General features: G+C 44.2%; 2 protein-coding genes across 2 annotated transcripts in view; one reads left to right on the top strand and one right to left on the bottom strand.

Moving 5' to 3' along the window:
* The window catches only part of COL22A1 (collagen type XXII alpha 1 chain), a 180,345-nt gene extending 178,999 nt beyond the window's left edge, over positions 1 to 1,346 (bottom strand). Inside the window, exon 1 of the mRNA XM_053395231.1 lies at positions 832 to 1,346. The gene's annotated coding sequence lies outside the window, so the exon portion shown is untranslated. The remainder of the gene's footprint in view (positions 1 to 831) is intronic.
* Positions 1,347 to 13,229: 11,883 nt separating this feature from the next.
* Positions 13,230 to 16,722, top strand: LOC128416850 (proto-oncogene Mas-like). Its single transcript, XM_053394868.1, has 2 exons — positions 13,230 to 13,367; positions 15,269 to 16,722. Exon 2 carries the CDS (start codon positions 15,315 to 15,317, stop codon positions 16,305 to 16,307), a length of 993 nt encoding a protein of 330 aa, XP_053250843.1. The 5' UTR covers positions 13,230 to 13,367; positions 15,269 to 15,314; the 3' UTR covers positions 16,308 to 16,722.
* Positions 16,723 to 17,711: the final 989 nt, after the last annotated feature.

The raw sequence follows: 17,711 nt of genomic DNA, 5'->3' as shown, positions 1-17,711 counted from the left end.
AATCTATATTTTGCCTGCTTTACTGTGGAACTTTGCTGAAGCAGTGGCATTACCCAAGGTGGAAATTGCAACCCATGTATAGCTTAATGTAGTCTTATGTATTTATTCCATTGGTTATAACGCTCACATATCAGTTAGCGACTTAGCAGCAGTTGTTTGGATGGGAGAGAAATCTGTATTATGCAAAAAGCATCCACTGAAAAACACTATCCTTAGGCATCTCCTGTGTGTTCTTATACCAGAAACAATTTTGTTGAAAAAAATTAAACTAGGATGTTTCTCCTCATTGGTTCAATAAAAGTCACTAGACTTTTCCAGATTAATATTAGCTTGGCTACCTTCTGTTTCCACTCCTAGGCTGCTACCCTTACCATGTCTACTCAGAAGTTAGTCCTATTGAATTCAATGGGGCTTACTCCTGTGTAAGCAGGGCTAGACATAGACTAGCAGGTATACACCCACATCTACTCTGAAGTTAGTGCTATTTAATTCAATGGAACTTACTCCCGAGTAAGTGGGATTAGGGTTCCACTCATGTCTACTCAGAATTCATGGGATATTGATTTCAACAGGGCTCAATCCTGTGTAAATTGGGTTTGGATTACATCCTTAGACTTTAAAAAAACCAAAAAAATCCTTCCTTCTAGTGTCTAAAAATTTGTGGTTCCTATTCTTATCATCAAGACACACATTCACATCCACGAAGGTCAGAGGTTCTATTTTATTCCACCACCACCACCTCGTCCCAGGACAAAAGATAGCACCAGATATCAGTTGTCTTCTGGTTGTTCCAGAGAGTTTCACTTCTGTAATTACAATCGTTCCTCTTACCTGCAGGAGAAAAGGCAGCGGAGATCCTCCAGCCCCCGTTGAACTGAGTTACTTCCAGCACCGAGAGATGATGCACTTGCAGCCTGGTCAGAAACTTGCTCTCCTAAAGGAGGCTTGGGGAATAAACGCAAGGCAAGCCAAACCCAGCAGGGTGTTGTGGAGGAACTTTAACATGAAAAGGGAGGAGGGGGGGAATCTCTCTCCATCCTACTTTCCAGAGACTTGAAGACGCTGTCTTGAAAAACGGATACTGAGTTAAGAGAGAGGGGGAGAGAAATGAAAGACGGGAACAAATGAAGTAGTTAAAACTCCAGAATTTTCACAGTAGAAGCAGCAGCAGCAGCAGCACCCGGGACAGAGCGCTGCGCCCTTGTTGCTCAGAGTGAGGCTAAGTTTGGAAGGATGGGAAGGCGAGGGGGCCAGGGAAGTGAGGAGGTGGTGTTTTTGGGAGGGGTCTGTAGCGGGAATGAGGGGTGTGTGCGAACCGATGCAGAGTGGAAGCTGGAAGGGACCTTGCGGGTGAGGAAGGAAGCCTTAAGAGAAGAGGGAACTTGGAGGGACCTCGGGGATTGTCTCAAATCCTAGGCAACCCTAAACGTCCTTTCCTAGGGAGTGAGCCTAATGAATGAAGACTTCATTTGCATTTTGCAAGTCCTAGGTTTGCCCTGAGAGAGATCGCAGGACAGGTAGAATGCGGAACAGAAAGGGAAGCGGTAAGGATTTGTCTCTGGGAATGGAGCGGGAAGGGAATTAGAAGCTGAGGAAGAAAGATAAAAGGAGAGAGTTTGGATTGTGGGGATGGGAATCATTATCTTCTATGCAGGGTCCCAAGTCAAGCAGTTCTGGGACAATATCCTCGACTGTAACATTTTGACTGCCAAGAGTCCAAGAGGTAGAGGATTTAGTTTTCTGACATTTTGCACTGGGGGCCTTCTGAGTTAGAGGAAGAAAAGGAGGAACCAGATCTCGGTTTGCATGGAGAAGGTCCCAGGTGTCATTCTTGGTATCTGCAGGTAGGGCTGGGAAAATCCCTGCCTGAAAAGGTGGACAGGTGCTGCCAGTCAGTGCAGACCAGCATCTCCCACCTGGCATTCTCCAGATGATTTGGACTACAATTCTCATCATTCCTGACCATTAGTCATACTGGCTGTGGATAGTGGGAGTTGGAGTTTGCAGGGTTTCAGGTAGGGAAAATGTTTGTAGGAATGGGGAGCCCCCAGCCAGCAGGCCAAACGAGACCTAATTTTGCTGGTAAGGTTGTTTCTCCCAAACCTCATCCGCCTGTCACACACATGATATCATATGTGATATCAACTGTGGGGCATGTAAAGAATACATGACTAGAAAGGAGCTATCAGGAACTAGGTTTGGCAGGTGGAGCTCACTTACAGACAGCAAGCCCCTTTAAAGTTGTAAGAACACTCCCAAATTAGTTGTAAGTATTATTTTAAAGTTTGATCTGAGGACCACATTAAATAAAAGAGAAACAGCAGAATAAAAGCAAAAGTTAAATGTTTTCATCACATTCTGATATATATCTATATATATATCTATATATATATCTATATATATAAAATGTCCAATATATATATATTGGACATATATATATAGATATAGATATAGATATATATATAGATATATATATAATGTCCCATGTTTAGGGAAGTTTTTAATGACTGATATTTTAATGTATTTTTAGTCTCTGTTGGAACCCAACCTGAGCGGCAGGGGAAGCCAGATGGGCGGGGTACAAATATATATATATATATATATATATATATATATATATATATATTGTTGCTTCCAGTGTTACAACAATAAAAGCAACCACATTGCAAATCTTAAATACAATGAGCACAGAGGGGTAAAATAATCACATCTACAAATTTTCAGGGCGGAAAAAAAAATGCTTTTTACTCAGTTCTGAGATGAGCCACTTTGTGAACCTTTCTGGGGAGCACTTTCAATACATTGGGTGCCACTACTAAGAAGATCCTTCCTTCCCCCAGGTATCACCATTAATGGTAGGACACCCAGGTCTCTGGTGTAGACCTGAGTGCACAGGTGGATGACATGGAAGTATTTGTGCTTATTTAATCACCAAGCATATATCCTGCTTCAAAAGGTCAGCATCAACACTTTGGATTGTGCTAAGAAATGGCTCAAGGATCAGTGAATACCATGATGATATAGGTCCACAATGACTGGTCCCACAAACACTGGTGGAGGAACGGGAGTGTGGAGGGAGCGGACCACCCCCGGCAGCACTATTCCAGTAGGGTGCCATCACAGCGCTCCCCTAGACATGTGCCACCCCCCCGGGGCACATGCCACGCCCCCAGGGGTGCTAGCCACACCCCCGCCTGCTCTCTGCCTCTGGTAGTGGAGCATGCAGCTTCTCCACTGCCCACAAAGCAGTGACTAATAGCTGTATTTTAAGATGGCCAGTCTTCTAAGATAGCCCTATATTAAATGCATAACACAGGCATGGCCAAACTTGGCCCTCCAGCTGTTTTGGGACTACAACTCCCATCATCCCTAGCTAACAGGGCCAGTGGTCAGGGATGGTGGGAATTGTAGTCCCAAAAGAGCTGGAGGGCCAAGTTTGGTCATGCTGGCATAACAGTAGTCTAACTACAGCATAAATCATAATGGCTAGGCTACTTGTGCCCAAGAGCGGTCCACACCTGGAATCCCAGCTGAACTGGTGGAAGACCCACCAAGCCACTGCAATCACCTGACTCTCCATCAACTATCTAGGAGGACCCCCAGAGTCCATCAACAACCCTGAGTCCAACCTTGATCTTAAAAAGGAGCATAACTCAATCCAGAGTTGATCACCACCTTTGACCATCAACTTTCCCAGCAGATGTCTCACCTATCAACCAGGTGAGAAAGAACTGAGAGAGATAGAATTCATTGGTGTTGGTTTGAATCAAAAGAAATTAGAAAGAGAAGGAAGAGACCAGCAGGCGGATGAAAAGAGAAGGGAAAATGAAGGAATAAAAGGCACAAGTTTCTCTATTAGAGGAGGTGAAGGAGAAAAACCGAGACTGAGAGCTCCCAAGCCAATTTTAGCCCCACTTGGCCAAGTATTTTGGTCTTTTTATAGCTGCTTCTGAAATAACTTAGTGTGCAGGGGAGAAGGAGGGGTGTTGGATGGGTAGAAATATGACCCTAGGTCTGTAAAAAAAAACCCTCCTCCCCCTTTGAAAATACAGATTCAGGTATTTTGAGCTGAGGTTTAAGCTGAAGAGAGGAAAAACAATGGGGAGGCAGGCTATGCATCTTATCAGATTTGGATGGGGGGGGGAATGTTATTTTGAGATGAGAAGATTCTTACCAAATTGGTTTCTAGCTTGTGGTCTAAATTAAAAGGCCCATGGCAGGAATATTTTGGGAGGTAGCTCAGCTGTGGCTTGATGGCTGGAGCCGCCACTCCACCCTTGTAGAAAATTCCCAGGTTCTTATTTTTGGGGCAGCTTTGATCAGAGGCATCTGTTGTGAGGTGCAGAGAGATATCAGCTGGTGCCCCCTAGTTTTGTCTCATATGTTTCTGCAAGCAGAAAGCAAGGATTAAAGATACTTTATGGCCCTATATAATATCCTTTGCTTTCCAGAAGGAAGATTCTGAATAGTTTTTTCCCTGATGCAAGTTTGGCTTACCTGTTTATAGCACACACAAAAATGCATTTTTTAATTGATACAAAATCATTCATGCTCATTCTCAACATGCTTCTTTCAATCAAGATTCTGCCATCCAGATTGGTGTGTGTGGTTACTTGGAGCGGTAGTCAATTAACCTTTATCCAGAGTAGACCTATTGAAATTAATGGTCACAACTGACTTGGGTCTATTAATTTCGGTAGATCTACTCTGACTGAAATTTAGTTGAATGCACCCCTTCATACATGAGTGAGGAAACTTTGACCCTCCATAGACCAATAGACCCCCCCCCAGTCATCTAAGGGACACGGGTGGTGCTGTGGTCTACACCACAGAGCCTCTTGGGCTTGCCAATCGGAAGGTTGGCGGTTCGAACTCCTGCGACGGGGTGAGCTCCTGTTGCTCAGTCCCAGTTCCTGCCAACCTAGCAGTTCACATCAAAGTGCAAGTAGATAAATAGGTACCGCTCTGGCGGGAAGGTAAACAGCGTTTCCATGCACTGCTCTGGTTTCGCCAGAAGCGGCTTAGTCATGCTGGCCACATGACCCGGAAAAACTGTCTGGCTCCCTTAGCCAGTAAAGCGAGATGAGCGCTGCAACCCCAGAGTTGTTTGTGACTGCACTTAATTATCAGGGGTCCTTTACCTTTACCTTTTTAGAGTCATCTAGTCCAACCCTCTGCAATGCAGGCATCTCAGCTTAAAGCATTCATGAGAGATACACTCCCACACACCTCTCCTTTAAAACACCTAGTAATGGAGGGTCCAGAACCTCCCAAGGAACTGTCAAACAGTTCTTAACGTCAGAAAGTTATTCCTGATGCTTAGTTGGAATTTGCTTTCTTGTAACTTAAAGCCATTGGTTCGAGTCCTATGCTCTGTAGCAGGAGCAGGCAAGCTTGCTCTATCTTCCGTGTGACAGTCCTTAAGATACGGTGCTGAACTACAATTCCCATCATCCCTGGCCATTGGCCATGCTTTCTCTCTCTCCACACTGTATATATGTAATATTTATAAATTATGTGCATCTGTGCAAAAGGCTTCTAAGTCCAAAGGGCTCACCACTAGGGATGCCTACCCACCATACATTTAATGCACAATTCAAGCACATGCCTTCTGCCAAACAATTCAGGAAACTAAGTTATCCCTCACAGAGCCACAGTTCCCAGCACCCTCCAACAACTACAGTTTGGAGGATTCTTTGAGAGAAATTATGTGCTTTAAATGTGTGGTGTGCATGCAGTCTATGATCAGTGTTAAATGATACAGAGAGAAGAAAAGGTGGTAGGTTCAAGATAGGAAGGGAAGATAATCTCCTTAAATATATGGATTTGACAAAGCATGGGGTAGAGTACTCAGAAATCAGAGGAAGCTTCAATCAGGAAAATCCCCATGGTGTGAATGCTCTCAAATAACACTGGGGAACAAAAATTTTTGTTGCATTGACACCTGCAGTTGTTCTAACCTAATTTCGATGTGCTGATTTCATATCTGAAGTTGGTTTTGTTCTGTAAGCTCTAGGTTTTTTTGTAGTTCATGTGTTTCACTTTTCACCATAATCTTTGTTTTTCACAATGCAAGAATCCAATATTTTATTAAACACATAGCCAAGGTAGTTTAATATGAGGATAAATGTAAGTGACTTATATAGCATTGAACATGACATGTATAGCATTGAAAATGATGTGTATATCTATGTACAGTTGGAGGTATGCAAAAAAATGTGTTCCTTTGGAATACACAGTATACACATTACACATTTTTGTCTACTTGAAGAAGCCATGGTCCGATCTGACAAATACAAATATTTAGGTTACAAAACTATAAAAATTAAGAAAAAATAAGTTTGCAAAACAATAATTACCATGTGGTTAGGATAGATCAACGTGTCAGTGTCCACTTATCCCCAGTGTAAATATGACATATCGGCAAAAGTCAGAAATTGAAAGATAACTTATAGCATGTACACAAAAATCAATTCCAGATTATTTCAGCATTGAAAGAACATATAAGAACAGTTGAAAAATCTCATGCAACAGAAAAAGAAAAAGAAATTGTTTCCCAGTGATAACTCCAGTTTATAATTATCTGAGAATTAATAAACAAGTAAGAAACATAATCAGAGAAAACACTGATGCATAAAAATGATCACCTGCTGCCAAGGCTAAATGAGGTACTGCTCAAATATCATGCTGACCAATTGACATATTCATGATTAAATGGTGACAAGACTTGGGAAGGAAATCCCCCTAGGGGTGCCAACAGCAGTATGCAGCCCCTTACCCTGAATGTGGATCCGGCCCTCTGCCAGGTGTGGTGTGGAAACTGGGCACCCCATCCCTAACAAGGGAGGAGGCACCTCCATCCTGCTGGTAACCTCCTTCTGCCCCTCAGCAAGAGGCCAGAGGTGGCCACCATATGGGGTACCATCTATTCAGCACCAAGGCCACAACCTAAGAAGAACCCTAGGTGTAAGATTTGGTGGGATACAGAGGAAGGATGGCAGACCTACTGGTGATTCCCAATGTCTAAAGGTTAAAAAAATAGGTAAAGGACCCCTGGACGGTTAAGTCCAGTCAAAGGCATCTATCGGGTTGTGCTGCTCATCTCTCATTCAGGCCAAGGAAGCTGGCGTTTGTCCGCAGGTCATGTGGCCAGCATGACTAAACCGCTTCTGGCTCAACGGAACACTGTGATGGAAGCCAGAGCGCATGGAAACGCTGTTTACCTTCCTGCTGCAGCTCTACCTAATTATCTACTTGCACTGGCGTGCTTTTGAGCTGCTAGGTTGGCAGGAGCTGGGACAGAGCAACAGGAACTCACCCCGTCACGGGGATTCAAACCGCTGACCTTCTGATTGGCAAACCCAAGAAGCTCAGTGGTTTAGACCACTGTGCCACCCACGTGCTTCCCCCCCCCAAGTCTATGACAAGGTGAGTGACCATGTGATTGGCTGTGTGGGGTCTCCTGGAGAGTCCAGCGATTCGCCTCACTTTCCCCCTCCCCATCGCCAAGTTTTAATTCAGTTACTTTTCCTTTCACTCTCATCCTTTGCTCTGGGCTGCTGGTTTCCTTGTGAAGATAAAAAGGACTTTTCCATAGCACCTTCCTTATTAGGGGAATCCCAACTTTAGCTATTAGGCGGGTTAAACCACAGAGCCTAGGACTTGCCGATCAGAAGGTTGGTGATTCGAATCCCCGCGATGGGGTGAGCTCCCGTTGCTCGGTCCCTGCTCCTGCCAACCTAGCAGTTTGAAAGAACATCAAAGTGCAAGTAGATAAATAGGTACTGCTCTGGCGGGAAGGTAAATGGTGTTTCCGTGCACTGCTCTGGTTCGCCAGAAGCGGCTTAGTCCTGCTGGCCACATGACTCGGAAGCTGTACGCTGGCTTCCTCAGCCAATAAAGCAAGGTGAGCGCCACAACCCCAGAGTCGGCCATGACTGGACCTAATGGTCAGGGGTCCCTTTACCTTTATTCACTTGACGCACACACACCCAAATGTAATACATGATCCCCAGTGATGTGTTCTGTTGGGAACTGGCTTCAGACACCTGGCCCATTGACAGACAAACTCTTCATTCCAAAGATGTTTGCAAACATGACACGAAGGCTGGCAACATCAAACCCTCCATGTGGGAATCTCTGCAGATGACCTCAGTGCCTCGAGACAAATAGCCAGGTTGTGCATCTGCAGCAGCGACCAGAGGAAGAATGACCACTTGGAGGAGCACAGAGAGAAGAAATGCATCTGCAGCAGCATAACTGGATGTCTTCATCTGCCCCAACTGCAACAAAACATGTCTCTCCTGTATTGGTCTCTACAGCCACAGCAGGCACTGTAACTCTCCAACAGTTTGACTTCACCCACAAAGGTGAAATCTTCCATTGTTTCCTGGGACAGATGGATGGTAGCAGCAAGACTACAGCAACACAATGCTTGTCTTAGTCCTTTGATTATCCCTTTTCTCCCCAATTTAAAGAGTACCCTTTCTGAAATATGTTATAGCAGCTTGGAAGCAAAGAATGGGGTTGGAGGAATGATGAGGAGCTCCAAAGTTCTTGCAACAGGTGTGTTAGTTCAAATTAAGCATATGTGTGGGAGAGAGGAGGAGATATTCTTCCTCTCACCCACCTTTCCTGCAATTTCATGACTGGGCATTTGGGGGTTCAGAGCTGGGTTGGACTAGGGACACTCCAAAATGCAGGATCAGAGACACAATTGAACAGTTATACTCCCTGTTAAAACAAAGATAAAGCCTTGTTGTTGTTATTGTTTAGTCGTTTAGTCGTGTCCGACTCTTCGTGACCCCATGGGACCAGAGCACACCAAGCACTCCTGTCTTCCACTGCCTCCCGCAGTTTGGTCAAACTCATGCTGGTAGCTTCGAGAACACTATCCAACTATCTCGTCCTCTGTCGTCCCGTTAATTCTTCGGCGATCAGCCTTCTTTGTGGTCCAGCTCTGACTTCCATACATCACTACTGGGAAAACCATAGCTTTAACTATATGGACCTTTGTCGGCAAGGTGATGTCTCTGCTTTTTAAGATGCTGTCTAGGTTAGTCATTGCATCTAGGCTAATAATTATCATTATTTTTAATGTGTGTTCCTGGATCCATTGCTCCGTGTCCGCTTCTCTGGAGCAGCAGAAAACAACCTTTCTCCTTCCTCTATGTGACATCCTTTTATATATTTGAACATGGCTATCATATCACCCCTTAACCTCCTCTTCTCCATCATGTGGCCAGCATGACTAAACTGCTTCTGGCGAACCAGAGCAGCGCACGGAAACGCCGTTTACCTTCCCGCCGGACTGGTACCTATTTATCTACTTGCACTTGACGTGCTTTCGAACTGCCAGGTTGGCAGGAGCAGGGACCGAGCAACGGGAGCTCACCCCGTTGCGGGGATTCGAACCGCCGACCTTCTGATCGGCAAGTCCTAGGCTCTGTGGTTTAACCCACAGCACCACCCGCGTCCCATTCAATGCGGCTTACTCCAGCCTAAATGGGTAGTGGATTGCAGCTTACAACTAAGTGCAAAAAGTATGTCTTAGGAAAATGCAACACAATCACAAAGGATGGGTAGAGAACCAATAGTCCTATGGGAAAGGCATTGTCTCAAAGTTCAAAAATCATGTTCCATATAAACTTAAATCTTGGGAAGTTCAGTGACTTGCATCTGTTTAGGAGCTGGCCAAAATGTGGTGGGGGGGAGTGGGTGACAAGGGCCATTTCAACAGGCAAATGCTGCCATCTACTGGACCAGCATTGCATTCCACTTGGACCTAGTGGGCAGCACACACGATCCTAGGGTCTTCTTTCTCTCCATCCAACACCCCTCCTTCTCCCCTGCACAGTATGTTATTTCAGAAGCAGCTATAAAAAGACCAACGTACTTGGCCAAGTGGGGCTAAAACTGGCCTGGTAGCTCTCAGTCCTGTGTTTCCCCCCCTTAACCTCCTCTAATAGTGATTATTTTACCCCTCTGTGCTCATAGTATTTAAGTTTTGCAATGTGATTGCTTTTATTGTTGTATCACAGAAAGCAACATGGGACATATTTATAATTGATTTTATTTTTAAAAAAATAATGTGATGGAAACATTTGCCTATTGCCTATTCTTCTGATCTCTCTGAGATCAAACTTTCAAATAATACTTAGGAATAAATGGAAAATGTTCTTACAGCCAGTTTCAATCCACTGAACACTTACTATACAAGGTTATCACACATCCCCAAATATTACACACACTTAGTGAAAAAATGGAACTTACTTAGAAGTGACCCCTTGTCACTTTATCTGTATTTACATTTTCTATATCTGAATTTACAGTGTTTACACTTGGTTTTTGCTAGTGACTGTAGTTGGGGTTTGTGTGTGTGTGTGTGTGTGTGTGTGTGTGTGTGTGTTTTATATTGAGAGGGAAGTATAAAAAGAAAAAACAAAATGATGGGATATAAATACAACCAGCCAACCAATATTCAGATAGGGCAAGAAGATCCACAAGATCATCTCTGTTACTAGGTTCTGTTATCCATGCAGTGAGAAGAGGATAGCTCTGGGCAGGAGTGGCCGACATGCATCAGAACCATTGAGCCCAATAATTTGTGGAGCCGGAACCAACGACAGGCCGAGTCAACAAATTTTGGTTTTCTGTTCCATCCTCCTCCCTGTTGAGTTCTACAAGGGTCAACTAAGGAGAAAGAAGTTGAAAAGCAGACAGAAATAGGTTGGTGGGTTATTGCCTCATTTGCCCTAACAGAACAGCCTCCACTTTCTCTGAGGCAGCCACTTTCAGCTTCTGAAGCAGTAATTTGGTTTCCTGCAAGTAGCTAATAAATTAGGATAGAGAAATCTCCTTTATATTATATACAATTATACTGATTTGGATCCAGACTGTGCTGCAAACAGGCTTTCTTCCTCCTTCTGTTTAGACCGAGCAGAGCACAGAACTTGATCTCAGGGTTGTGGGTTTGAGCCGTGTGCTGGGTAAAAGATTCTTGCATTGCAAAGGGTTGGACTAGATGGAGCTTTCCAGCTCTACAATACTATGATTCTATGAGAGCCAGTGTGATGTAGTGGTTAAGAGCGGTGGACTCGTAATCTGGTGAACCCGGTTCGCTTCCCCACTTCTCCACATGCAGATGCTGGGTGACCTTGGGCTAGTCACAATTCTTTGAAGTCTCTCAGCCCCACTCATCTCACAGAGTGTTTCCTGTGGGGGAGGAAGGGGAAGGAGAATGTTAGCTGCTTTGAGACTCCTTCGGGTAGTGATAAAGCGGGATATCAAATCCAAACTCTTCTTCTTTGCAGACAGGTTGGCAAGTATGAAAAGTGGGTGGGAACCCATCCATTTGAAGGCAGAGTTTGCAGCCAAATCCTTCCAGCAAAGAGACAACTTTAAATGGGTTTGCTGTCTGTACCAAACAGCTGATAGTGAGCTCCACATGCCAAACCTACCTCCTGGTAGTTCCTTTCTAGTCATGTATTCTTTACATGGCCCAGAGTTGATAGCACATATGATATCATGTGTGTGACAGGTGGCTGAGGTTTGGGAGAAACAGCCTTACCAGCAAAATTAGGTCTCATTTGGCCTGCTGGCTGGAGGCTCCCTGTGCCTAGCACACCTTTTCCCTACCTGAAACCCTGCAAACTCCAACTCCCACTATCCACAGCCAGCATGACTAATGATCAGGGATGATGAGAATTGTAGTCCAAATCATCTGGAGAATGCCAGGTGGGAGATGCTGGTTGGCACTGGCTGGCAGCACCTGTCCACCTTTTCAGGCAGGGATTTTCCCAGTCCTACCTGCAGATACCAAGAATGACACCTGGGATCTTCTCCATGCAAACAGAGATCTGGTTCCTCCTTTGCTTCCTACAACCAAGAATGTGCTCAGAGCAAAGGTAACAAAGCTACATCCTTCACGTTTAGAAGCTAGACTCTTTGCAGTCAAAATGTTACAGACAATGTCCCTGAACTGCTTTGCTGCAGACTGCATTTGTTGTTGTTTAGTCGTTTAGTCGTGTCCGACTCTTCGTGACCCCATGGACCAGAGAATGCCAGGCACCTCTGTCCTCCACTGCCTCCCGCAGTTTGGTCAAACTTATGCTGGTAACCTCGAAAACACTATCCAACCATCTCGTCCTCTGTCGCCCCCTTCTCCTTGTGCCCTCCATCTTTCCTAACATCAGGGTCTTCTCCAGGGAGTCTTCTCTTCTCATGAGGTGGCCAAAGTACTGGAGCCTCAGCTTCACAATCTGTCCTTCCAGTGAGCACTCAGGGCTGATTTCCTTCAGAATGGAGAGGTTTGATCTTCTTGCAGTCCATGGGACTCTCAAGAGTCTCCTCCAGCGCCATAATTCAAAAGCATCAATTCTTTGGCGATCAGTCTTCTTTATAGAAGTTGACTATTCTCACAATAAATTATTTTTTTTAAAAAAAACTCTCTCCTTTTCTCTTTCTTCCTCACCTGCTAGTTCCTTCCCCCTTCCATTTCCAATAACAAATCCTCACCACTCTCCTTTCAGATATTCGACCTGTCCTGGGATCTCTCTCTGTGCAACCCTATGACTTATTCACTGCAAAGGAAGTCTGCGCTCAATAGACTCACTTCTTAGAAAGGGCATTTAGGGTTGTCTAAAATTTGCGACAATCCCCGAGGCCCCTCCAAGCGTCCCTTCAGGCTTTTTTCCTTACCCACAAGGTCCCTACCAGCTTCCACTCTAAATCCTTTCACACACAGCCTTCATTCCTGCTGCAGAACTGTTTGCCTCACCATCCCCACTACTGACTTCCTGCTGCTACTCAGCTTCAAAATAATAATAATAATAATAATAATAATAATAATAATAATAATAATAATAATAAGTGTCCCCGGATTCATTGAAAAATATCTGGTAATCCATACTCAGATCCTTTCATGCACACCCTTCATTCCGACTGCAGACCCTTCCCAGAGGCACCGCCTCCTCACTTCCCTTCCCATTTGCCTGCCAAACTTAGTATCTTACTTCTAAAATTAGCTTCACTCTGAGAGCAATGGGGTCACATCGCTCTGTCCCGGTTGCTGCTGTTACTACCATGAAATTCCCTGAGTTTTAACTATTTCATTTGTCCCCGTCTTTCATCTCCTAACTCGGTCGGTAATGGTTTTTCAAGAGAGCGTCTTCATATCTCTGGAAAGTAGGGTGGAGGAAGGTTTTTTCCCCTGTCCTCAAATACTGGGTTTGGCTTTCCTTTTGTTTCTTCCGCAAGGCTCCTTTCGGATAACAAGTTACTGATCTGGCTGCAAGTGTATCTCTCAGTGCTGGAAGTAACGCAGTTCAACCGGGGCTGGAGGATCTTCGCTGCATTTTCTCCTAAAGGTAAGACGAATGATTGTCGTTACGGAAGTGAAGCTTTCTGGAACCACCAGAAGACAACTGATACGTGCTTGACGGAGTCTCCTTCTATCTTTTGACTCCTCAGGGGGGAGAAATAAGACACAATCACTATCCTTCGTGGATGTGAAGGAAGTACCCAATGTGGGACTTGATGGTACAGTACTTTGAAAAATAAAAAATAGGAACCACAAATTTTGAGATGGTAGAAGGAAGTTTTTATTCATGTCTAAGCATGGGTGTAGCCAGGGGGGTATAGGGAGCAGCTGCCCCCCATCAAGTAATTACTTTAAAAAAAACCTAAATGACTAATTGTATTGCAGATAACTTTGTTCTGGCACCTCTAAACATAAAGCCTACCTCCTTGTCTAAGGATGTAATCCTAACATAATTTAATCTGGAGTGAGCCCCTTTGTAGTACAGATGGCTCCCCATTTACACGGGAGTACCATTACAAGCCCCTGCGCATGTGCAAAATCACGTATAATGGGGAGCACCCTGAAATGACCCACCCTAGAGCCCAAAGAGCCCCCCCAAAAGCCTCCCTGACCCCATCCGTCAGTTCTGCCAGCCGACGGAGCTGCCCTACCTCTCCAGCTGGCGCATGCAAATAGGAGTGACAGGGCAGTTTCCAGGTGGCAGAGGGACTCAGGAGTGGCAGCAGTTTCACCTGTGGTACACCTCCAAGTGAAACTGCCACCTGGGAGCAACATGGACGAAGGAGGAGGGAGCGGCAGCATCAAATGGCCCCACTCCGTTGGCGCTGCAATGCAAGCCCCCAGACTTTGCAGAAGAGCCCTGAGCTTGGGTGATGATGATGCACGTGGCGAAAAGGAGGAGTGCTGGGTCCTGATGGGCCACTCCCTTGCCCACTCTTGATTGGCCAAGCGGAGAAACACTCAGTACAGTGGTACCTCAGGTTACATATGCTTCAGGTTACATACACTTCAGGTTACAGTCAGCTAACCCAGAAATAGTGCTTCAGGTTAAGAACTTTGCTTCAGGATGAGAACAGAAATCGGGCTCCGGTGGCGGTGCAGCAGCAGCTAAAGTGGTGCTTCAGGTTAAGAACAGTTTCAGGTTAAGTACGGACCTCCAGAATGAATTAAGTACTTAACCTGAGGTACCACTGTATTTTTAATAATAATAATAATAATTGGAGAAAAGTTCTGGCCCGAAAAAGCTCTGCTCCGGTGCAGTATAGGGCCATTGTTTTGTTCAGAGGGACAGATGGAGGGAGAGAACATTAGATCCAGAATCATTGAGTCCTTTGAGTGTTAGCAGATGTTGCAGAATAAACTGGGTCAGGTCAAGGGTTGTAACATTGGGTGAGAACCAAAAGAGGACAAAGAAGAGATACAATGTTTTATCTCACTGTATGATCTCTCTTGTTCATGTGGCACTCAGCCAGCTGAGCTGAGGCTGCTTGGACTGAATCCTATGTAAGTCCTAGAAAAGGCATGTTCTGGGGTTGTTCTCAGGATGGGGCCAGAGAGGGGGGATTTATGCTGGATCCCAAGCCCATTCAGCTCAGTCATGTAACTGGGTAACTCAGCTTAGAATATGTTCTTAAAGGCTTGTTTTCCTTCTACCAGGCTCAGACAGAGCAGAAGCAGCACAGCTGATGAGCAGGGTTTGAATCTGACGTAACTTTATTCCAGCTGAATTTGAACTTGCTTGATTTACGACCGCTTCTAGTCCAAAGAGTTGCTCCCTAAGAAAGTAACGTCACTGAAGCGAGATCTCAGCGCTCCACGCTGATCTCTCCCCTTTCAATTGACAATGAGAACAAAAAAGAGAGATTTATAACCAACTGCAGGAAGCAGTGCAATAGTTTTCAGCTTTATAACATAAACAAACTTCACTTTTTTCTCTATTTTTCCCAGTAGGTGACTCTGCAAGAAGTAGCTGAAAGAGAAGAGATTGAACATCATGGTCAATAATGGCCTGCACTCTCCAATCCCTTTGGGTGCTGAAGAGGAATATAATAGAGTACACAATGCAACCGAGCTCCCAGACTATACTGATTTTGTTGACGAAATACCGTCATATGACGTAACGATTATTATTATCCTTGTCTGCATTTTCCTCATTAGTGTCCTTGGACTTTTAGGGAATGGAACTGTCATCTGGATTCTAGGATTTTGCATGAAAAGGACTGCTTTCGCAACCTATATCCTGAATTTGGCTGTTGCTGACCTTGGGGTCCTCCTGGGCTCAGTTCCTTGGAGGATAATTGTCTTCCTCGATAATTCTCATTCGCATCTTGTCAATTTTGATGTTCACTATTTAGTGATCATAAGTGCCTATTGCTTTTTCTCCATGAACCTCATCGGTCAATTTCTGCTGACAGCCATCAGCATCGACAGCTGTGTTTCTGTCGTCTTCCCCATTTGGCATCGATGTCGCCGGCCACCCAACCTGTCCATCATTGTGTGCACCATCATATGGAGCCTTGCTTTCCTGCTCACTCTCGTGCACATCCTTAATGACATTGTAGTCTTTGGAGTAGCTTTTGGTTGGTACCAGTTGCTGGTGAGCACTGTGCTTTGCCTCCCGCTCATGACTGCCTCCACTCTGATCCTCTTCATCAAACTTTGCTTGAGATCACAGCAGAGGCAGCAAGGAAATGTTTTAATAGCCATCCTGATGGTGCTCCTCTTTTCCCTCATGTTTGCTTTCCCATTTAGTTTCCTTTATTTAATATTTTCTTTCCCCCATCTTACATTTCGTAATGCACTACACGTTGGGGCCTTATGCTGCTGCCTAAACAGCAGCATTAAGCCACTGATTTATTTCCTGGTTGGGAGGAGAAAGAGGGGTCAATCTAGGGAGAGCATGAAAGTCATACTCCAGAGGCTTTTCAAGGAGGAGGAAGACTGCAGAGAGGAGGCCAATAATGTCCCAATCCAGACCCAGGTGTGATACATTCAAAATAATCAGAGAGCTCCACAATTACACCTCTTCCTATGACAATCTATGTTCCCTTTAGCCCTCTTTTTTTGTAAACCTGCTGCTTTTCACTGTTGATTGTATATGCCTGGGGAGGAACAGAGATGAACCATCATCTCATTTCTTCAACTGCTGATATGTGATGCTTTTAGTACTTAGTGTTTGCTTCACTTTCTTATTGCTCTTTGCTTATTTTAAAGTGATTTCATGTGGCTATTTTCTGGTGTCATTTCAGGGGTATAGTAAATGTCTCCTGGATTGAAGGACATTGAAAAAAAATCAACTGAAAATATTTCCTTAAGAGATGTAATGGGGGGGGGATCATGCCAATCGTCTGTAAGGAAATTATAAATTATGTAGAAAATAGGTTCTTTGCATAGTGGATTAACTACCCGAGTTTTAATTTATATTTTAATATATAGTTATATAGTTATATTTTAAAATATCACACACACACATACACATAATATTATAAAATATATACACATACACACACATATATAGCTCCCAAACCTTTGAAAATACATCAGATAACTCCTTTGAAAATATTCCAACTAATAATAAAAATAATAAAAATAAAACTACTAAAAATAAAATAACTAAAAATAACAATATTAAAAATAATAATAAAGAGATAATAGAACATGCCAATAGCAGTATGTGCTAGGATTTACTCCCAGTGTTGCAGTCATGGGATTGTTTTTATCACATGAAGGTGTATGTTTTCATTCCACATTGTGGTAAGTGGCAGAGACAGGATGTTTTTATTACTGTGTTTCCATGATGTAGGATTTTTGTCCCTTGTTCTCTCTCTTTGCAGTCTGATGCTGAAGAGGAAGGAGCTGAGTTACGATGCTCCGAGTGTATATATGTAATTAAAAGTAGTTTAGCCAAATTGTTGTGCTATTGAGTCTGAACACTGACGGCCTATGCTGATGCCTCTTGGTATCAATCGCTGTGATGTTCAGACTGGAGAAAGCTTTTGAATCTCCCAAATGAATGACCAGGAGAGAGAGAACATGCCAGTTGGGCATGTATCTCTGCCGGACTCCTACTCATGTGTAGGACCTCCTGACAGTATGGCTATTAAAGGGTATTTTCAACAGCAGCAACAACAAATATCAATAGACCATTGTGGAGGAAGTACTCTAATTGCTCGTATAGGCCTGGCACAATAGAAAAGTTTTCAGCAGGAACTTAAAAGTTGACACAGAAAGTGGCTACCAAATCTCTATCAGCAGGGTGTTCCACAGGACCAGGCTTAAATTCTTTTTGTTGTCAAATGAACCTCAGCAACAGAGAGAAAGACCAAAGATACTTATGCAAATGGTCTAATTCCTCAAGCTGGAATATAAGGGTTCAGGTGATCCCTGAGGT

The sequence above is a fragment of the Podarcis raffonei genome, chromosome 7 (genome assembly GCF_027172205.1).
Source record: "Podarcis raffonei isolate rPodRaf1 chromosome 7, rPodRaf1.pri, whole genome shotgun sequence".
Lineage (NCBI taxonomy): Eukaryota > Metazoa > Chordata > Lepidosauria > Squamata > Lacertidae > Podarcis > Podarcis raffonei.
This window is presented reverse-complemented; position numbering and strand designations above follow the sequence as displayed.

Excerpts from the sequence above, each read along its gene's own strand:
- LOC128416850 (XM_053394868.1), top strand. The coding sequence starts at position 15,315 with ATGGTCAATAATGGCCTGCACTCTCCAATCCCTTTGGGTGCTGAAGAG.